Below are 23419 nucleotides of genomic sequence, written 5' to 3'. Positions count from 1 at the left end.
TTACGGGCGCGTAACTTGGCCGTGTGACCCAAGTCAGAGAGTTACACGGGCACAGAGACGGAGACAGGCTAGGACATGGTCGTGTCCTTATTTGAAATGCCCACACAGCCTGAGACACGGGCGTGTTTAATGGCCGTATGAGTTACAAGGCCGTGTAACCCCTGCAGTGTTAAAAATTTTCAATATTTTTCGAAAAATTCTTTGAGTTTTTGATTTAGTCCCAACTTGTTTCTAATGTATATTTTAGGCCTCAAGGGCTCGTATGTCGGACAATATGAATGATTTTGATTGATTTTTGATATGAATATTGATATGTTTTGAAATGTTTGAAATTTCTGTCCGTTTGATTTGTAAACTCCGATAATGCTCTGTAACCCTATTCTGGCGACAGATTTCAGTTAGTGGTGTTACAATATTCGTGAAGGTCTTAGAGGCATTTCCTACCATCCTTTCGTAGTATATGCCTTTTAGCGTACCAACGAATAAAACAGTGGTCTTTTTTTCCCTGAGCGGGGGCTGTACTTGCAATGCCAGTTCCCTCCACCGTAGTGCGTATTCCTTAAAACTCTTATTTGACTTTTTTTCCATGTTTTACAGAGTTAGGCGGTCTGGGGCCATGTTTACAATATGTTTGTATTGAGCAATAAATGCCCGTGCAAGCTTTCCCCAAGTTTAAATCTAACTCCTGTCCAACTTTAGTGAGCCGTAGATCCAGTCAAACTATCTTGAAATATATGCATTAGCAGTTTCTCATCTTTGGAGTAATGGGGCAACTGTTACCATTGAATTTTTCAAAGTTAAGAACTTTGAATTTTGATGGGACGACCACATCGGGTACCAGACACAGGCTTTCTGCTTCTACAAATCCGAAGGTGTCTAATCTTTTGATGGCTTTCAAACATTCCTCAACTAGGCTGAATTTATGAGCTTCTTTATCCATAATTGGCTTTCCCTTATCCACTTCTCTCGGCTCCTCGCTTGTAGGCAACTCGTTTACTCTTGGGATTTAAATGGTCACACCTGGCGCTTGAAGTAGTAAATCTTCACAATATACCCCTGTATCACAGTAAAAAGGGATTAGATTGTCCAAAGTGTCACTTCTTTCTCCTACCTTGGCCTTGCCTTTAACCATTTTAGTCATCATTTCCATCATCCCTTCCATCTGTTCCTCCAGTTAGGCCATACGTGCTAATTCTTCTTTCGTCATCTTCTTGGCTTTTGAACGGGTGTTATACCGGTGAGCTATCCTTGGTCCTTTTTTTTTAAGAACAAAATATGAAAAGCCTCCCTTCCCTTCATGTCTAACTGATGTTGTTGTTGTTGTCTCATGATTTCTTCCTCATTTTCCTTCATATAAGTCTGATGCTGCTCTCGTTTCTATCTGACCTCTTCATCTCTCCCCCTCAAACGTATCTCTAAATTATGTATATTTTCAGTTAGCTCAGCTATGTCATCTGGGACCTTCCTCTTTCCCTTGAATTGTGCCAACACGGAGATTTTGCTTCTTTTTAGGTGCCACTGGATATACGTTTCCGAGGGGGAATGGTTGAAAAAGGTTCCTGATTACAAGCTCAAGGTTTGACCCCACTTGATTTGTATCTCTTCCAATTTCTTCCAAAATCTCGGGTCCCGAACCAAAGTACCTTGTTTAAACCAGCTGTAGTAGGTACGCATTGATCATACCCATATTGGCTCAGAACCATCAGCGAGGAAAAACTGATGGCTCTCCATATGCCAATTAAGGGAACCCACAAATGACCACCGCACCCGATGAGTACTGTGCTCTGAATCATCCATGGAGCCCTCCATTCTATTTCTTGATATGTCAATGTACTACGGTTCTGAAACCACTCTTCAATTGATTGATTTGAAGGCCATTCACTTTCTAGAAATTCGTCTATCAGTTTGGTCGAATGAACAAACACCTAAGGAAAGCACTTATAGAGGCACCTAAAATGGCTTTTCATCCATACGAACAACAATTGTGCACATCCTAAGAAACGTCTATCTCTTTTCCTTTTGATGAAATTGAGTGAAATGATGGTCTCAAATAAGACTGCTGGAGCAGGATTCACTCCTTTTTCAATCTGAAATAGAAAATCAGCTAGCTCTACACTCACATATCCCAGAGCTTTTGGGAACACAACCAACCCGTATACTGCAAATGCAAACAGTGACAAATGTCTATCACCGCTGGCCTTTCTCATAGCATCCCCAATGTTGGACTAGGAAATGCAAGGACCATTTTATCTTTTAATCTTGCTTTCATCGTATCTACAGGTACTCCCATCAGACTGGCTAAGGGTAACCGAAAATCGACGTTTTGCTTCCAATATATCCTAAGCAGATCTCTAAAGTCATAGTGGAGAATGGTAGAATATTCCTCGATAATCGGTACCATATCTACTTCATTAAACGTAAAACACCTATAAGTGGATCCCAAAAAGGTACCATAGCCTTCAACAACGCATCGTCCGCTTTAACGAACAGAAGATGTGCTACATCGCCATACTTGTCCCGGATGTGCATTTTCTTAGCCTTGTCCCATGATTGCCATATTCTCTTTAACTTATCTTTGCGACTCCTCTTACAGTCCATGCGGATTATCTGAGGTAGGCTTGAGTCAAAACTAGCTATTTGGCAATTGCCTTCTCTACTTTGAGTATCCTCTGACATTCTCGCTATTATCCCTATATTTTCTACCCCATGCCAAAGAACCAAATCTTCTCGAAGTGTGTTCATGTCGAATATAGATGTGACACTGTGCCCCAGGTATTTAAATGATGCATAAATTTTGCCATGAAGAGACACAGACACAGACACAAGAGAAACAAAGTCAGTAAAAAAACTATAAAGTCAAATGAAAAAAATGTGAAATTAAATCATAAGCATTGTAAAAAAATTCAAACACAAAACATACAAATAAATACTCATGAGGTCCTATAAGGTACTATGACGAGGGGTAATGTAACAGCCCGAATTTTGGGCTAGTCGGAATAGTGGTTTTGGAACCACAAATTCGACAAGAAAAAAATTTATTTTCATTATATTTTTATGGTCTACGATTTTGCAAAATGATTTCGTGAAAATTTCGTTCGAAAATTTTGACGTTTGGGCACTGAATTTAGTCAAAAGAACTAAATTGTAAAAAGTGCAAAAGTTGAGTTCTACTTGTTAGAAGTGTCCAATTGTTATGAAATTTTAAATTGGAGGTCCTTAAATGGTAATTAGACCATTGGTTAACTTTTTGGACAAAAATGGACAAGAGATAAGTGAAATAGGAAATTTTTAAGTTGGGGGCATTTTGGTTATTTAGTAATTAAAAGAATTAAAAAGGCCAAAATAGCCAAAAATTTGTCCATCTTCTCCATGGTGAACGAAATCAGCAAGGGGGAAGCCATATTTGGGGTTTTCAAGCTTCCAAGCTCCATAGTAAGTGATTCCAAGCCCCGTATTTAATGTCTTTTATGTTTTTAGAGTCCCGGTAACTTGATTTAGCTTATTCTAGCAATAATTTAACCTAGGGTTCATATTTGGAAAAATACCCATAGGTGAAATGTGTTTATTTTGATGTTTTATGGTAGAATATGAAGCTTGAAATTATGTTAAATAACTTTTGCTAGCTGATTTTAAGTGAAAATGAGTAAATTGACATAATCGGTAAAAATACCTAATGTTCATAAGTGTTAGAGTGAGAATATGATGTTGCCATAGAAGGGAAAAATGTTCAGCATGTCATAAAACATAATAAAAAGGAATAAAGTTTAATTTTCGAGCCTAGGGGTAAAATTGTAATTTTGTGAAACTTTAGGGGCAAAAATGTAATTTTTCCAAATGTGATTTTTGGACTGGATTGAATAATGTGAGTGTTAAATAAGTTAAATGTGTTATTATAAGTCAAGAAAGACAAGGAATTGACTTTGATTAGTGAAGAAGAAAAAAATGAGAAAAAGTGAGAAATTTCCCAATTGAACATTCGGAATAAAAAGGAATACGAATGAAGTGACAGAAATGATCACATGTGTGGCATGGACTGTGTGTAGGCCACTATGTGAAAGTGAAAGTGATGGTCACGTGTGTAGTACTATGTGTAGGCTACTACGTGTACCAGAATGATAGGTCGCATATGTAGTACTATGTGCAGGCTACTATGCGTACCGGATAGCTTCGATCACGTGTGTAGTACTATGTGCAGGCTACTACGTGTATCGGATAGTGATGGTCACATGTGTAGTACTATGTGCAGGCTACTATGTGAACCGATATCATTAATTATAAGGTGGTTGCTATGTGCTGATCCCACCAGATATCATTGATTACAAAGGGTGGTTGTTGTGTGCTGAATCCACTGTGTATCTGTTATTATTCCGAAGTGTTCATCGGGAAATTGACTAAGTGAAAATACATAAGATCATGTAACGATTAAGTGTGATTGAATGATGAATATATGTGTGGAATTGAATTGAATAATGATTGAAAGTGAAAAAGTGAAATTATGAAAAAGTAAAATTAGCAACAAAACAGTTTTGGATAGTAACAATAGTGTGACTTTTAAAAATCACCAAAAATGGTGGAAATTGAATTAGGAGAGTGACTAAGATATAAAATGAAAGCTTAATGAGTCTATTTTTACATAAAAGAAACAGAGCAAGCAAAAGAGTTATATATTTTGAGATATTTGAATTTTAGTGAGGCAGGGTCGGATTGATTTCGAAATCCCTTGTTCTGAATTTGGAAAATAATTAAAATTGTACAAAAATAATTATGAGTTATAATTTATATGCTTAAAATCCTTAATGAGTCTATTTTCAAAGAAAATAAACGGAAATATCATCTGAATTTTTACAATGAGATAATTTATTTTTAGTGAAGAGATGTCAGAGATGTTGAGCAGTGAAATAGGGGTGAATTTAAAGAATAAACTGTACTAATTGGCTAAGCCAAAATTCTGAAAATTTTATGGTAAGAAGATATGTAAATCTATTTTTGGGAAAAATTAACAGAACTTAATTTGGAGATCTGTAGCTTCAGATAAAAATAATTTAGTGACTATAACTCAACTAGACAGCTTTGAATTTAAATATAAGTGAATAGTGAAATTATGTATAATGCTATTTACGCATGTTATATACATAAAGGATGTGAGATGGAGAGGAGGAGGAGGACAATAAAGTATATGAATGAATTGTGTATAATTGGTTAAATTTCTGATTATAATCGATAAATGTTGAAATAGGAGTGATGCTTATATCGGTGCATTACTGGTCATGGTAAGCTCGTGAGAGAAAATAAAGTTTCATAGCATATGCGTGTGGTATATTTGGCATGAAATGATGTCATGAGTGGCTCATGAATTAACTCATGTTGGTAAGTTGATTCATAATTATAGTATTCAAATATATACATATTTGTAATATTTTGCTATGTGATTCGGAAAAAGGGGAATAAATAGCATACTGAAAATTCGACCATGGTGCTAGTTTATGTTAAAGGAGTGTTTTATGGCATATCTTAAGTAATGGAATGTTATGAATTTTGAGATTAATTTTCTAGTCAAATAAATGACAAATGAATTGATTGCGTATTCGTAATTTTGACATATGCTTGGTATATGAAACGTAATAATATATGCTTGAATAAACTTTAAGTAATTGAATGACGTGGATTTGATGGTGATAAGATTCAAACATTGAATTCATGAAGCACAGGTGATGTATTATTGTTGTGTGATAGCTTGGTTCGAGAAATTGGTTAGGTAAATGGTAAGTGAAAGCATTTATGGATATAGATGAAAATTCGGAGTGAGTATGAAATTTAGCTCAATTAAATGATTTCATCAATTAAACATTGTGTATACCAGAATGTGTTAGTGAATAACATATTCTTAAATTGACATTCAAAGTTCAGTTAGTGATATATGAAAATAACATGAAAATATTTATGATTGTGATTAATATTGATTCTGACTTAAAGTGGATTCTTCAATATTGGATTGATTTAACGGATATATTGAGCATATGAATGGGTATGTATTGGGCCTCGTAAACCCTAATTAGCGACTCGAAGATAATAATTTGAAAGTTTTTAATTTGGATGAATTTTTATAACTCGGTTTAATATGTTTATAAGTGTATTTATTCTGGTAATGCCTCGTACCCTATTCCAGCGTAGAAAATGAGTAAGGGGTGTTACAATATGACATCACCAGATTCGGCCCTAATGTTTAGGCCGGGTTTGGGGTGTTACTGCTCAACATCTCTGATCTCTCTTCACTAAAAATGAATTATCTCATTGTACAGAATTCAGATGATATTTCCATTTATTTCCTTTGAAAATATACTCATTAAGGATCCTAAGCATATAAATTATAACTCATAATTATTTTTGTACAATTTTTAATTATTTTCAGTCAGAACAGGGGATTCCAAAATCAATCAGACCCTGCCTCACTAAAATTCAAATATCTCAAAATATATAACTATTTTGCTTGCTCTGTTTCTTTTTTGTAAAAATAGACTCATTAATCTTTCATTTCATATCTTATTCACTCTCTAATTCAATTTCCACAATTTTTGGTGATTTTTCAAAGTCACACTATTGTTACTGTCCAAAACCTGTTTTGTTGCTAATTTTACTTTTCATAATTTCACTTTTTCACTTTCAATCATTATTCAATTCAATTCCACATATATTCATCATTCAATCACACTTAATCGTTACATGATCTCATGTATTTTCACTTAGTCAATTTCCGATGAACACTTCGAAATAATAATGATACACGGTGGATTCAAAGACAAAGAACCACCCTTTGTAATCAATGATATCCGGTGGGATCAGCACATAGCAACCACCTTATAATTAATGATACCGGTTCACATAGTAACCTGTACATAGTACTACACATGTGACCATCACTATCCGATACACGTAGTAGCCTGCACATAGTACTACACACGTGATCGAAGCTATCCGGTACGCATAGTAGCCTGCACATAGTACTACACATGCGACCTATCATTCTGGTACACGTAGTAGCCTACATATAGTACTACACACGTGACCATCACTTTCACTTTCACATAGTGGCCTACACACAGTCCATGCCACACATGTGATCATTTCTGTCACTTCATTCGTATCCCTTTTTATTCTGGATGTTCAATCGAGAAATTTCTCACTTTTTCTCATTTTTTCCTTTTTCACTAATCAAAGTCAATTCCTTGTCTTTCTTGACTTATAATAACACATTTAACTTATTTAACACTCACATTATTCAATCTAGTCCAAAAATCATATTTTGGAAAAATTACATTTTTGCCCCTAAAGTTTCACAAAATTATGATTTTGCCCCTAGGCTCGGAAATTAAACTTTATTCCTTTTTCTTATGTTTTATGACATTCTGAACATTTTTCCCTTCTATGGCAACATCAAATTCTCACTCTAACACTTACTTATGAACATTAGGTATTTTTACCGATTATGTCAATTTACTCGTTTTCACTTAAAATCGGCTAGCAAAAGTTATTTAACATAATTTCAAGCTTCATATTATACCATAAAACATCAAAATAAACATATTTCACCTATGGGTATTTTTCCAAATATGAACCCTAGATTAAATTATTGTTAGAATAAGCTAAACCAAGTTACCGGGACTCCAAAAACATAAAGAACATTAAAAACGGGGCTTGGAATCACTTACTATGGAGCTTGGAAGCTTGAAAACCCTAAATATGGCTTCCCCCTTGCTGATTTCGTTCACCATGGAGAAGATGGACAAATTTTTGGCTATTTTGGCCTTTTTAATTCTTTTAATTACTAAATAACCAAAATGCCCCCAACTTAAAATTTTCCTATTTCACTTATCTCTTGTCCATTTTTGTCCAACAAGTTAACCAATGGTCTAATTACCATTTAAGGACCTCCAATTTAAAATTTCATAACAATTGGACACTTCTAACATGTAGAACTCAACTTTTGCACTTTTTACAATTTAGTTCTTTTGACTAAATTGAGTGCCCAAACGTCAAAATTTTCGAACGAAATTTTCACGAAATCATTTTGCGAAATCGTAGACCATAAAAATATAATGAAAATAAATTTTTTCTCGTCGAATTTGTGGTCCCGAAACCACTATTCCGACTAGCCCAAAATTCGGGCTGTTACAATAGCTCCACCATTAAAGAGCCCAACGGCTCTCTGGCCTCCAGTGGTAGAGCCGCCGTGTGCGGTGGCCGGGATTTTTTTTTACAAAATTAAAGTTTTCTTTAAAATAACTAAGAAACAAATTTTTATTTTAAAAATCTAAACTCTCTTTTTTAAAAAAAAAATCACTATTTCTCTGAAAAATAAAAACTTTATTTCGAAATAATTGAAAAAGATCAACACTTTGTTTTAAGAATTTAAATTTTTCCTCTAATATGACTAAAAAAACCAGATTTTTGTTTTAAAAATCTAAACTTTCTCTTTTTAAAAAAAATCAAAACTTTTACCAAGATTGAACCTTTTTTTAAAAAAAAAACATTTATTTTAAAAAGGGGAAAGGGAAAAAAAGAAAAGGAGATTCTGGGGGCTCTTAAGGGCGGAGAACTGACGTTCCGATGACGTTTCCTTCATCGGAACCCAAACTCAATCCCTCGTATATGGCAAAAAAAAAAAAAGAAAGAAACTAGAATGGTTGTTGTTGTTGTTGTTTTTCTTCTTTTTTTTTAATAACAAAATATGAAAAGCCTTCCCTTTTCTTTCATTTCATTTCATCTATATATATTATTTTTTAATCTTGTTTATTTGTAAAAATAATAATAATAGTACTAATGATAATAATAATAATAATTTGGGTCCTTGACAGGCCCAAAAAGAAAAGGAAAAAAACATAGGCTTCAAATTGACTAAAATTGGGTGGGCTTCCAACGGCGCAAGAGAGAACAAAAATCTAAATGAGCCTTAATTGGGCTCGGACAAAAATGGGTATCTACAATAATCACACAAGGTTGCAGCACAGAAGAACTTGAGGAAAGTAGAGTAATGAGACCATCATGGAGCAGGTTGTTGAAGTGGTGATGCAAGTGAGCCAACATAGGTGACCTGAACTTCTTGTGGCAGAAGATGGTATTTAATATTTAGAGCTTCAAAAATTCTCTTCAGTTCCAACACCAGTTCTGATCTCCGGCTGCTCTTATCTCCATAGTTCTGAAAGTTTATGGTGTGAGTCACATAAAGACCCATTTTCATCTTATTCACATTTTCAATGTCCTTCACTTGTACACTATGTCCAGGTCGCCAATGTTGAGGCTTGCTCTCCAGATACCTGATAACAACGTTGCATGCCCATATCAACACAGTATTGCATAATTGAACAATCAAAGACAGTTGAGTCTTAACATACTCTTTTATTTTAGCTTTCAACTCTCCAATTTGCTCTATTGATGTGGAAACATCAACTGTGAACTCTACGGAATCACTCATCTCTGGACTCCTATAGAAGTTACTGATCGGTTTGGTTGCTAGAACTGAATTAGGATAGAATATTTTCTCGTTGTCATATCTCAGAAACACGGTAGTCAGAATGTTCATCTCTTCAACGATCATCTGTATTCCATCGATTACACAGCGATCACCAACATCAAAAGGGTGCATCACGAATACAAATATGATGGCTTCAAATACGGTCTTTGCAGTGTTACCAAACATGAATGCCACAAGTAAGAGCTGAGATGAAATGAAAACGAGTATTTGGGTTGTTAAGAATCCCATCAGAAGTAACCACACAATGATTGTTACAACAATCACCACCGCTGAGACGAGCTTGTTAAGCTCTTCAATTGCTGTCTTGGTGTCATTCAAGGAATGTGCCAATGACTTGCGTTCTAAGTAAACATTCACCTGCATACAAGCAGAACATTAATGAATACAAAGAAGGCATATACGAAGAAAATAATTAAAAAGAGCATAAAAGAAAACTTGCCACCCAATTCTTGAAAGTTGATCTCTTGATCTTTCCAGTTTCTAAAGCTCCTTCAAACAATGGAAGCACATTGTCCACTTCTTCTCTTTTCATGAATCGTAATAGATCGTCCTCTTCGATGTACCTGTTTCATTAATCAAAGCGAGATGAGTCAGTTACAGAACAAAGCAATTGAATATATACATACATACATATAAGTTAGATATGCTTACTTGCTACCAGGCTTTGCAACGTTCTTGAATACACGATATGCAGCGGCCTTTGCTTCCCACTCACTGGTTATCTCCTTATCCATTTGCTCATTCTCTTCATCCTCAACATCTTCAATGTAATTAGCAATGGTAGACAGCCCTGAACCACTTATCACATTGATTAATCCTTTCATGGTCCAAGCAGATACCTTCTCTTGCTTCATTTTCTTAAGCCTGTCCACATCAATCACCTCTTGCTTTTCCCCTCCTTTTTCCTTCATCAAATTCTTGAAACTCAACTGGCCAATGCTCCTACTACTCCTAACATTTTCGGCCATCTCCATAACCGGAGGCCCCGATAGAGCTCGGAGAACGTACTGATGAAAAATTGATTCCTGAATCCTATCAAAGAATCTATTACACTGGAAAGAAGAAGCCAATAACTTAACAAAAAGGGTTTTGGCCAGCCATATAGCTGATCCGATGAGACAGGATGCAAGGGCCCTAGTAATATAATTTAGAACCCTATTGGCTTCCTTTGATCTTTTAACTCCGCGGTTAAACAACAAACCCCATGCGAGAAGGACCAAACCCAACCAAACAAATAGCCTAACACTCCCTTTCAATCCAAAAACAAAATATAAAACCTTCTTCTTAAGCAGATAGTTCTTTTCAATCAAGAAAACAACAATATTCATCATCCATTCAGTAAACAATCTACCACAGAAAATGACCAATACCAACACACACCATTTCCACAATTCCAGACCCCAGATCCTAGTTTCTTCAAGTTTGTCCACAGTTAAACTAGCAACAAGAAGCCCCATAGTGCAAACAAATGTCATAATCTCAAACCAAAGAAAAATTTTCCATTTCTTACCTGATTTTGCACTTACTTTAAGATCAGCAGTCTTGTAAACCTCCTCCTCCTCATCTTCCTCCTCTAGGCCTGGTGAGATCAAAGGAGTTTTTGGAGTAATAGGAGCTGATCTCAGACTCTCTTTAGGAGTAGCTGCTGCTGCTGCAGGGGATCTCCTATAAGGTGAAGAGCTTGGATTCAAAATCTGGGCACTATTTTCTTCCACCAATTTAGCATCATTTAGATAGGATGGCTCAACCAATCTGGATTTGGGCTTAGAAAACGCTGATCTTGCAAGGGACTTTCTTGGAGTAAGCTTCTTATCAATGGGAATTTTGGGGGGTTTATTGGGAACTGGACTCATCCTTGCAACCTCACTAGGATGAGAAGGAGATGGTATGGGAGTAGGAGTAGTTGAGACTCGGACTCTAAGATTCTCAAACTCTGTCAACTCGTAAGAGCCTTTAGAATCATTTTCTGTTTTGAAGACAAGTGATTCCTCAGGGCTTGAAATATGCAGTACAACATCGTTTGTTCCTTTCTTCTCCATCAACCCTTTTCCAGTTTCCATTTATGCTTTGTTTCAAACACTCGATCGTAAATCACTTATATGACATTGCATTTGCCTTGTTCAGCCCAGTTTCTGTTTACTTTCCAGGGAAATAGAAGAAAAGGCTAAATTCTCTTGTGTTTTCTTTTTTTTTTTCTCGGGAAACAAGCAAAACAACGGAAGTTGACAAAAGAAAAAATTTCTCTTCAAACATAAAAATTGAAAACGACCCTTTGATTTAGGATTCCCCAAAACAGGTTAGCCACCAATTAAGAAGGTCTGAACTTTGAACAAGTACAGAAATAAGTTTCAACAAGCCAATATTGACAAACCCATGAGAGTTAAAAAAAAAAAAGCCAATACTTTTGGCGACCAAAGATAATTGGAGGGTAGGAAAAACCAAAGGAAACAAAGTCAGTTGCAGACAGTGAGCTCTGATTTTCAGGGCCATTGGCGTTGGCGGGGTTGCTATCCTAGACCTCATCATAAAAGGACATTACACAACTTGTTTATATTCTATTTAAAATCCTCCATCGCCGTGACTGGAATTATTGACTATCTTTTTTTTTCCTTGCATCAATTACTTATTTATTAAGTAGTTATTATAATATTTGAGAATAAAAATTCCATGTGGTTAGTAAGATTTAGGGGAATGTTGGAGTACATAAAGTTTTTTTCCTTTTTTCTCTATATTTATTTTGACATAAAATGGAGAATAATATGCATATATAAGATATTAAAATATAGATATAATTAGGATTAATTCAAGGAGTAGACAAAGGCTTTCCCTCTCAAACATGATCATTTTAAATTTAAATATAGTTTGATTTTCTAAAAATTTGATTTACAATTCCGATCTTTAAGATTTTTGAACATATATGATTATAGTTTTCGCCTAATATTAAAATGGAGTTTGATCTGGTCAGATTTTTGAATTTATCAAATTGCCTCTAATCAAATGATCCGATTCTTGATTTTTTTTTAAACATAAAATATATATTTTTATATTATAAAATTGTAAATTTAATTATAAATAAAATAAAATTCAATTTAATTCAAGTAATTGTAATTTTTAAATTTGTGAACCAAAACATCACGGTCCTTATAGATTTTTTATTTCTCGATTGATTTGGGACCTTCGGTTACTGCTGGGCGTAATAGCGAAAGGTTAGGACCGATCTGGTAATGTGTGGCGGTGGCTACCTCCGTTGCCAGGAATGCTGAAGTGCAATGTTGATGCCGCAAGGAGGGTTTCGGAGAACACGGTGGGCTTTGCTGCCATTATTCGGGACTGTCAAGGTATACTTTAGTTCATGTTTAGCCGAAGGTTTTTGGCTTAAGTCGGATTTTCAAGTGTTGGTACATGCCCTCGTGCGCTCGCTCAATGATGATTATGAGCTGAGTGTTCTGATTCGTGATTGTGTGATGCTTTAGAGTCAATTTCAAAATCTGTTTTTTTTTTACCGGTTGGTTTGTTAAAAAGACAGTTCATTCCTTGGTTTAAGTAATTTTATGTTGTACAAACCATTCTGAGTGGAGGTCTCTCCCATGATAAAATCAGGTGTATTGGATGAGCTTGTCGGCTCGGGTTCTTAGCTGTCCTTCCTTCTCAATTTCGATTGTCTACTTCTATGACTTGTTTCGTATTTTAGTTTAATTTACGATTTATTATCATAAAAATGGAAAACATTTTTAAAAGGTACAATAATAATTTTAAGAAAACAGACCAAGTAATGGAGCTAAGTCATTATTGTAAATACGTGGAGCAAGTGGGGGTAGAGTGAGAGCGAGTTGGAGCAGGTATGCTTGGTTGGTTTGGGGGTAGAGTGAGAGCGAGTTGGAGCAGGTATGCTTAGTTGGTTTTCATTTTCATTAAATGAAAATTAAGTCTTTATGTGATAAACAATGTAACATGGAACAGGTGTTTTCACTATAATCACAAAATGATAATCGCATGCTTTAACTGATTTTTTTTAATATTTATTTTTTGGTGATTTAAAATATAAGTTTGTTTCATTTTAATACGTTATCATAACTTAGTATATAATACCAATAATTGGTTAGAGTATTATTTTTCTACATGTTTTAGTTATTAGTTAGCTATAAATTAATTATAATTGGTAATTTAGTCGTTTTAATGACTTGTTTGTGATAAAGAGAAGGAAGATATTTCGTTTATTTTGAAGAGGCTTTATTTTTGTAAGAGTTTTACGCATGCTTCTAATTGCATGTTTAAATTTATACTAATTATTCTTTATTTTATATGTAACTATTTTAAAACATACGTGTTAAATAAACTTTTTTCTCACATTTTATTACACTAATAATTAAACGTAGCATAATAGTGAATCTATTCATACTATATTTAAAGCGTTGATTGAATTAGTGTCACCCCTCTATTGGGTCTCAACACAGTTGAGCAATCATCGAAAGCTTTTCCTTATATAAAATACAGAAACATTATTGTAAGGGTATTTTTCTCATTTTATATTATATAAAATCTAAAAGGAAATGCACTTGATGGGTTAAAACCAAAATATCGTCACCATGATTTTTAATATCTTAACTCTATCATTTCAATCAAAATCTTATCTATTTTAATATCAATTTTATTAATATATTAGTTACATAATTTTTTTCACCCACATAGGTGTGACATAATCTAATATATATATATATATATATATATATATATAGCTTTGGCCAAATACTGAAAATATCTATTTATACATCCTAAAATGTTTACGGTTTTTAATATTAGTTTCCATATCATTATGTTGCATGTGATTTTACATGTTTATTTTTAAATTTATTAAATCATATATTTTAAAATTAAAAATCCTAATATAATAAAATTATATTAATTTTAAAAATAATTGAGAGAATAAAATAGCATTTTAAAAGTAATGAAAATAAAAAATAGGAAACAACCAACAGTAAAATATTAAGTAATTAGATAAAATAACTTGTCATTTGAATATGAGTCAAATTTTCACCTACAAATAACCATAATTTTAATATTTCATTGCCATTGACATAATACTTCACAATGAATGGTAAACAACATTCACAATTATTTCCCCAAAATACTTTTATTTGTAACAAATAAATAATGGATAGATAAAAAAATGGTTTTAAGAGTGCTTGTTTTACATGGTATAAACGACTTATAGAAAATTTTAAAAATAATATCATAATATTATATTACCTCATCATCAATTAAAATAATCATTGATCACTCTTCGGCATCGTTATTGTATAAATATAATTTGATATTGCCTCTTTGAAAAACCATTATTTTAATGCTCCATTCATTTTTATATAATTCTAACTTATTAATGCTAACAGTCCCTTTTTTATATAAGTAATTTTTCTTAGATACTACTTAATTGAATATATCTAACTACTAGTGTCATGGGTTGCACATGGGAGCCCGCAACCATGGCACAAATATGTGATCCATCATGTTCAAGAGAGGTTTTTGGCCCAACTCGACTAGTCTATTGCTTCTATTGCTTGGAGAGATTGAAAGCCCATCTACAAAACATGGCAAATATGGAACGTAACCTTATAATATATGCAATCTTTAAGATAACTTGTAATCTTAAAAGATATTATAATGTAATCTTAGAGATTTGATTTGTAGATAGTTTTCAATCCTAGCCATTGATGTACTTTAATCTATAATGTTGATTTTGGGGAGGCTCAACTATAAATAGAGGTCTCTCTCCTTTATTGTAAATCATCCGTTGAGTAATAGAATTCCTGAGAGCATTCTCTCAAACTCTCTCTTGTGTTCTTAGCTTTTTTTTGTGGCTTTGTTATTATATTTCAAGTTTGTTCATCTTTGTCCATCTTGAGTTATTTTGTTTTGTGTTGGTGCCTTAGAAAAATTCTGTTTGAATCCTCAATTGTTGGGAGTTAGGCTAACTTAAGCATTTTTGAAAGAAGAAATTGATTAAGGTCGCACGGATTGTAAGGCAAAAAATCTAAGTCCGTGACAGTTGGTATCCGAGCTAAGGTTTCGAAGGCACCATTGAAAGATGTTGAAAGAAATTATCGAGAATGTTAAGCTAATAAAGACCCCTGGGAGGGCCAGAAAAGTTAGTCAACCGAGGGACATACTGTCGGGTTTAGAAGGACGGGTAGTCACTCTCAAGGAGTCCATGAGGGACGTCAAAGAGAGGATCGATGATGTCGATGAGAGAATCATCGTTGGGTTGTAACCAATGAAGGAGCAGCTTAAAAAGTATGTGTAGGATTCTATCGATTCTGTTGAGAAAAAGCTAACCAGTAGGGATGATACCCTCGAGGCTATGATGACGGCCTTGAAAGGAGAGATTTCGGATCTAAAGGGTGAACTCACAATCTATAAGGCTGCTTTAGAAAATGGATGGTTAGTTGTTGTTGCATCCAATCCCAGTGTGGATGTTCCCAAGTCTAAAGAGTTCAAGGGGACAAGGTCCGCAAGAGATGTAGACAACTTCTTGTGGGGAATGGAGAAATATTTCTTTACCAAATGCATTATTGATGATGCCATTAAGGTAAATACTGTTGTTATGTATTTTACTAACGTTGTTTTGTTGTGGTAGTGTCATAGGTCCACTAATGTGAGACATGTTGAGACCGAAATTAGGACTTGAAAGGAGTTCTAAAGTGAGTTCAAAGTGCAGTTTTACCCAGAGTATGCCGAGGACGAGGCTCGGGCAAAGTTGCATTAGCTTACGCAAGAAGGTACAGTTAGGGAGTATGTGCAGGAGTTCAGTGAAATTATGCTTTAGATCTCAGATATGGGCGAAAAAAGACGTTCTTTTCCTTTATGGATGGATTGAGGTCATGGGAAAAGAAAAAGTTGTAACACCGAAGAGTTCAAGAGCTTACCAAAGCCATGACTGTAGCAGAATCTTTTGTCAAGCTGGGTACGAAGAAAGATAAATCTGAATCTTTTGAGCCCAAATTCAAACCAAGGGGTAATTGTGGGGAAGATAAAGATAAGTTCATTAAGAATAGCAATGGTAAGGCTCAAAAGTCGTGGGACAGGAGGAAGAAGTGGCCTTTAACTTACTTTCATTGTGACGGTCTACATATGATCAAAGACTGTCTGAAGAAAGTCGCGTTTTCTACTCTGGAAGTAAATGATGAGGAAGATGAGGTGACCAAGAATCTTAACTCAATACTAGGAGGTGTCGAAGATAAGATGGGTCGTAAGCTGATGTTTATGGACATCACTATGGCTGACAGAAGATTGAATGCGCTTGTTGTCATAAGTGCGTCAGATTTGTTAATGTCCAAATAGACTGCTCATGATCTTAGGCTCAAAATTGAGAAGGAATTGGGTTGTATCAAGAAGGTCAATTCAAAAAGTGTTGAGATAGAGGGTGTGGCGAAAGGAGTTGAGATCTAACTTGGGAAATGGATCGGTAGAGACACAATTAAGGTAATACCACTTGATGACTTTGACTATGAGGTTGGATTAAGTTTTTTTGACCAGATTAATACGAGTATTTTTTCTTCTAGTAATTACATGGTGATCTTAGACCCGAACCATCAATATATGGTGCAAATGAAAAATAAATGAGGCATGGAAGGAAAACCACTATCGATGATCCAATTTTGCCAAAGGAGTCTGTAGAGATGAAGCCTCTTATATAGCCACAATAAAGGTTGAAAAAGTCCTTAAGCCCGTTGGTGAGATTTCGAAAGAAGTGGGCCAGTTATTACAATCTTTCTAAGATGTGATGCCTTCCGAGTTACCTAAGAAATTACCACAAAAGAGGGAGGTGGATCACAAGATTGAGTTAGTGCCCAACATAAAGCCACCAGTGGTTGCCCCATATCATATGTCTCCGCTAGAATTAGAAAAGTTACGAAAATAGTTGAAGGAACTTTCAGATGTGGGATTCATTAGGCCAGCTAAATCTCCATTTGGTGCACCAGTATTGTTTCAAAAGAAGCACGATGGTTGTTAAAGATGTTCATCAATTATCCGACCTTGAACAAGATCACTATAAATAAGAAGTATTCAATTCCTCTTATTGTAGAATTTTTTAATTAGCTTAGTAGTGCTAGATGCTTTACCAAGTTAGATTTGAGATCGGGGTACCATCAAGTCCAAATAGCCGAAAAGGACGAGCCAAAGATAGCTTGTGTGACACGTTATGATTCGTATGAGTTTCTTAGATGCCTTTCAGGCTAACCAATGCTCCAACCACATTTTGCACCATTTATGAATAAGGTACTTCAACCCTTCTTAGATCGTTTTATGGTTGTTTATCTTAATGATATTGTGGTGTACGATAAGTCGCTTGAGGAGCATGTGGAACATTTGAGGGAGGTATTCCGAACCTTATGAGAAAATAAGTTATATGTCAAAGAGGAGAAGTGCTCATTCACCCAAAGTAAGGTACCATTTTTAGGCCACGTTATGGGAGGTGACAAGGTTCGAATTGATGAAAGTAAAATTCAGGCTATTGTAGATTAGGAACCACCAACCAATATGACATAATTGAGATCTTTCCTTGGGTTGGCAAACTACTATTGACGCTTCATCAAAGGCTACTCCAAAATTACCGCACCCTTGACGGACTTGTTAAAGAAAGGTAAGGTGTGGTATTGGGATCCTTAATATGAGAATGCCTTTAACCAAGTGAAGCATGCGATGACGAGGGAGCTCGTACTTGTTTTTTTAGATTATTCGAAGTCGTACAAGGTACGCACAGATACATCAAACTAGGGGGAGTACTAATGCAAGATGGGCATCCAGTTGCCTTCGAGAGTCGAAAGCTTAATGAAACTAAACATTGATACACAGTCTAAGAGAAAGAGATGACCACTATGGTGTATTACTTGCGTATATGGAGACTATTTGTTGGGTTCTAAGTTCGTGGTCTTTACTAGTAATGTTGCAAACAGTTATTTTCTAACCCAAAAAAAGTTGTCTTCCAAACAAGCTCGTTGGCAGATTTTCGTAGCAGAATTTGATTTTACTATGAAATATAAACTAGGGAATGCCAACATCGTGGCTAATGCACTTAGCCAAAAGATGGAGTTTGCAACAATCAACCAACCTAATAGTTCTCTATTGGAGCACATTTGAGAAGGATTGTCTCATGATCCCACAACCAAAAACTTGATCAAGTTTACCAAGGAAGGGAAAACGAAGAGATTTTGACTTGAGAGAGACTTATTGTTTACTCGGAGGAATCACATTTATGTGCATTAACATAGGAATTTGCACAAGGAAGTCATGAAAGAGTGTCATGACTCGAGATGCGTCGGCTGTCTAAGTATGCACCGCACTATGACTCTTTTAGAGGATCGCTACTATTGGCTTCACATCAGTGATAATGTGGAGACCTATGTGAAATCTTGTCTAATATGCTAACAAGATCAGGTTGATTTAAAGACTCCTGTCGGTTTGCTACAACCCTTACCCATTCTGGAACAACCATAGGAGAGTGTATCCATAGACTTTATTGTTAGTTTGCCTAAACCTGACGGGTTTGCGAGTATTCTTGTTGTGGTGGACCGATTTTCCTAGTATGAAATATTCATTCCAGCAACTAATGAATGTCCTACTGAGGAGGTAGCTCGTTTGTTCCTTAGACGTGGTGAAATATTGGGGAGTGCCATAGTTTATCATCAATGATTGAGACGGGCAAATCAAAGGCTGGTTCTGGACGGAGTTATTCAATTCGATGGGCTCAGACTTAAACTTTTTCCACTAGCATGCATCAGTAAATCGATAGGCAAACTAAATTAGTGAATGTGTTATTGGAGACATATCTTCGGCACTATGTGAGTGTCATACAAATGGGCTAGTCAAAGTTGTTGGACGTGGCCCAATTTTCATACAACTTGTAGCGAAGTGAGGCTACGAATCAAAGTCTGTTCAAGATAGTAACGGGATAGTAGCCCCTCACACCCAATGAAGTTGTGACCCGTTATATAGGATTAGATCTAGCATCTTATCGATTTAGGAAGGATTGGAAAGAGAAAATTGATTTAGCCAGAGCTTGCCTACACAAGGCAAGTAAGCGCAACAAGAAGTGGGCAGATCAAAATCGAAGGGATATGCAATTTCAAGTTGGTGATTCAATCCTTGCTAAACTACACTTGATTTTGAGACATAATGGCTTGCACAAGGGGCTTGTGCAATGGTATGAAAGACCCTTTTAAGTTTTGAAGAAAGCACGTAAGGTAGCCTACAAGCTTGAGTTGCCAGCAAAGATCAAAGTCCACCCAATGTTTTATGTGAGTATGCTTAAGTTATTCCATGAGGATTAAGAGGATCCAAATCGAGACAAGTCTAAACGAGCACCAATAAGGGTAAAGGTCTCCTATGATTGTGAAGTTGAAAGCATCGAGACAAACCATGTGATCAGACGAAAGTACTATTAGCCAAGGCATGAGTACTTAGTGCGATAGAACGGACTTCTCGACAGTGAAACAAGTTGGGAACCTGCTGAAGCCTTATGGTAGTTTCAAGGCAAGATAGACCAGTTCCATGCGGAAGACGTGACAAGAGCATCGCTAGAACAAGTGGGGGAGAATGTCATGGGTTGCATATGGGAGCTCGCAGCCATGACACAAGTGTGTGATCCATCATGTTCAAGAGAGGTCATTTGGCCCAACTGGACTAACCCGTTGCTTGTAGAGAATGAAGGCCCATCTACAAAGCATGGGAAATATGGTACGTAATATTCAAAGATATACAATCTTAGAGATAACTTGTAATCTTATAAGATATGATAATTTGTAGATAGCTTTTAATCCTAGCCATTACTTTAATTAGTACCATTGATTTTGGGGAGACTTAACTATAAACAGAGGCCTCTCCCCTTCATTGTAAATCATCCATTGAGTATAGAGTTCCTGAGAGCATTCTCTCAAACTCTCTCTTGTGTTCCTAGCTTTTCTGTGGCTTTGTTCTTATATTTCAAGTTCATTCATCTTTGTTCATCTTGAGCTGCTTCTGCTTTGTGTTGGTGCCTTAGAAGAATTCTATTTGAATCCTCAATTGTTGAGAGTTAGACTGACTTAGACGTTTTCGAGAGAAGAAATTGCTTAAGGCCGCACAAATTGTAAGACAAAAAATCTAACTTCGTGACACTAGATGCTATTTATAACGCTTAACTTAAAATTCAATTGGTATATAACTTTAATATAATTAATATACCTTAAAGTTCAATTCAACTTATAACTCTACTTTACATCAATAAAATTAACACAATTATTTTAAATATGAATTACTTGTAATTCTCACTTTTTTTAATACCTACCTATTAAAGTTGAACTAATTAATTATCAATAATTGCAATATAAATGAAAAAAAAGGCAAATTGGTTTGAAGATTGTGGTTGGTTTTGGGTTTCAAATTTAATAATCGTAATGCTGACATGTGAGCAACTGTTTTCCACTTCAAATAATATTTATATTTGAAATCTAAGGATGATATTGTCAAACTAAATTATATATTATATTATCCACGAATTGACAAAATAGTTTAGTTTATATTGGGTCAAAAGTTGCATGTCCGTTTGAAAATTAAAATTATACATGAATTGTGATCTAAAGTATTATTTGATACATGAACTCGATTTTACGTAATTATGATTTATATGTATACATGAAATTTTAATTGTGATTCAATTGTTTGTGCTTACAATATATCAGTGTAAAATTGTGCTAATTTAATAATGTTATTAATAATTTATAAAAATTGAATTGAATCAAATTAAAACCTTATATAATAATTTATAAAACCAAAATTTATATATAACAACATTGCAAATATAATAAAATATCTTACAATTATATAGGCTCATATAGAGCTCTCCATGAGTTGGGAGACTGGGCCTTAGTTTAGACAATGAAGTTTTGTTCATAAACCAACCCAAATTTAAATAAAATGATTTTAAATTATTTTATTTAAATTTAATTATAAAATAAATATTAATATAAAATTATATCTTCTAGTATTTTTAAAATAATAATATGAGTTTTTTATGTGGATCAAGTTAATTTTTACGAATTTTTAAATTGAGCATCAATCGGCCCATAAACACTTTAGACTTGAACAAAGGTTAACGATTATGTTACTAATATAATAAAATAAGTTGATTTAAATAAACATAACTGATTGAATAAAAAATGCAACAAATTTTATTCACTTAATATATCATTTGGTACCAGAGTTTGATTTTTTTTTTCTAATGTGATACTTACATCGGGTAAATTTTAGCTGGTCACCTAAAATGAAATCTTTGCAATTCTATCACTTAACTTTTATGATGCTTTCATTTAGTTACTCAGTCATTAAATCTCTAACAATGGCTGACTGTACATGTCACATAATGTTTACACTTTCATTTTGGTCATCGAAAAATATATCTTTTTTAAAGTATTGATAAGGGTAAAAAATATTAAGGGTTAAAGTGAAAAAATGGTAGGCACTAAAATAATGCTCTAAAAAATTGTCAAGTTGTACTTGTTTACCCCATTGCTGAAAGTTATAATTTTTTTTCGATATTAAAATTTTAAATTTCAAAACATCAAAATCAATTAAATCAATTATGGAGAAAATTAGCATTGATAGTGTCAACCTATTTATTACTATAATATAAAATTAATTAAATTAATCTACTCTTAAATTTTAAATTTTTTCCAAATGAGAATAAACTCAAATAGCTCATCTTTAATAATTGTCTATGAAACCCAAATTTCTTTTGATTATATAATCTTTAATTTTTCATGCTAAGCTAAAAGCAAAAAATATCCTTGCAAATGCCAAACAAAACCTAGAATTTTTCATCACTTCTTTACCAAAACGAAGAATAAAAATTAATTTAATTAATTGCAAGAATTTTTCTAATTTTTACCCATACGATACACGGATTGATTGTATATATCAATTAAAATATATTAAATATTTTCATATTTTTTATAATTTTTATGAATGATAAGAGAAAAAATACAAACTAATTATTAAAAAATATTTTTAAAACTAATAAGTGAAATAATAATTAAAATGAAAAATAAAGAATTGTGAAACATTATCTAAACACTATTCAACAAAATTATTTTTTAAGTTTAATTATGTTTGGTAATTAAATAAAATAAAATATATTTATTTTTCCTTAAATTAAACTGTGCAAGATAAAAAAAAATACCAAAATCGGATTTGGTAAGAAATAGTTTTAAATTTTAATAGTATTTCATAGTTTTTAAATTAATTAAAATTTTTGTAATATAAAAATTAAAAACGATTACAAATTATGTTAATCTAAAAATTTTAACAGTGATTATAAATTGTTAAATTGTATTATTTTAAAAATTGTAAAGGTAAATTAAAATGTAAATTTAAAACTAATTATAAAAATTCTGTTATAGAACTCTATAAAGTTTTTAACATGATTTAAATTATAAAATATTGTGGTAAATATATATTTTAAAAGTAATAGACTTATTAAAATTATTAAATTTTTGGGAAATTAGTTATGCTCATGTCAATTGTAATCAACATTCTCCTTCTCTATGCGAACCGTTGATAGATAACAATATATATAAAATAAAATAAAATAAAAATTATCTCGATGTACATCCAATTCATTTCAAACTTGTAGTTTACCCTTTTGCCATATTCATGACTCTCTCTTGTTGGAAAATAGAAACCAAATAAAATATTATTTATTATATACAATCTTTCCCAAATTTCAACCAAATGAATTATATTTTACTAACATAAATCTTCCCATTTCTCTATTTGAACAATCTCCATAATATATCACAAAAGAAATTTATACTCACCTCTCTTTCTCTCCTCAACTTAATTGTGCTGGTAGGTTTAAAC

General features: G+C 33.8%; 1 protein-coding gene across 2 annotated transcripts; it reads right to left on the bottom strand.

Moving 5' to 3' along the window:
- Positions 1-8867: 8867 nt before the first annotated feature.
- LOC105774218 (mechanosensitive ion channel protein 10-like) lies at positions 8868-12032 on the bottom strand. Of its 2 annotated transcripts, XM_052632927.1 has the most exons (4): positions 10181-12029; positions 9969-10092; positions 9390-9886; positions 8868-9311 (listed from the first exon to the last, which is right to left on the bottom strand). In XM_052632927.1, exons 1-4 carry the CDS (start codon positions 11587-11589, stop codon positions 9038-9040), a joined length of 2304 nt encoding a protein of 767 aa, XP_052488887.1. In that variant the 5' UTR covers positions 11590-12029; the 3' UTR covers positions 8868-9037. The 2 variants fall into 2 exon arrangements, with proteins under 2 accessions (XP_052488887.1, XP_052488886.1); XM_052632926.1 differs by having other exon boundaries at positions 8868-9886; positions 10181-12032.
- Between the last annotated feature and the right edge of the window lie 11387 nt (positions 12033-23419).

The sequence above is a fragment of the Gossypium raimondii genome, chromosome 6 (assembly GCF_025698545.1).
Source record: "Gossypium raimondii isolate GPD5lz chromosome 6, ASM2569854v1, whole genome shotgun sequence".
NCBI lineage: Eukaryota > Viridiplantae > Streptophyta > Magnoliopsida > Malvales > Malvaceae > Gossypium > Gossypium raimondii.
The sequence above is the reverse complement of the archived record's forward strand: the minus strand, read 5'-3'. Positions and strand labels throughout refer to the sequence as shown.

What these genes read in the sequence shown, in the direction of transcription:
- LOC105774218 (XM_052632926.1), bottom strand. Translation starts at nt 11,589, where the DNA reads ATGGAAACTGGAAAAGGGTTGATGGAGAAGAAAGGAACAAACGATGTT. An exon ending in GTTGCAAAGCCTGGTAGCAA is followed by an intron (nt 10,093 to 10,180) that starts GTAAGCATATCT and finishes TTAATGAAACAG; the next exon opens with GTACATCGAAGAGGACGATC. An exon ending in CAACTTTCAAGAATTGGGTG is followed by an intron (nt 9,887 to 9,968) that starts GCAAGTTTTCTT and finishes GCTTGTATGCAG; the next exon opens with GTGAATGTTTACTTAGAACG.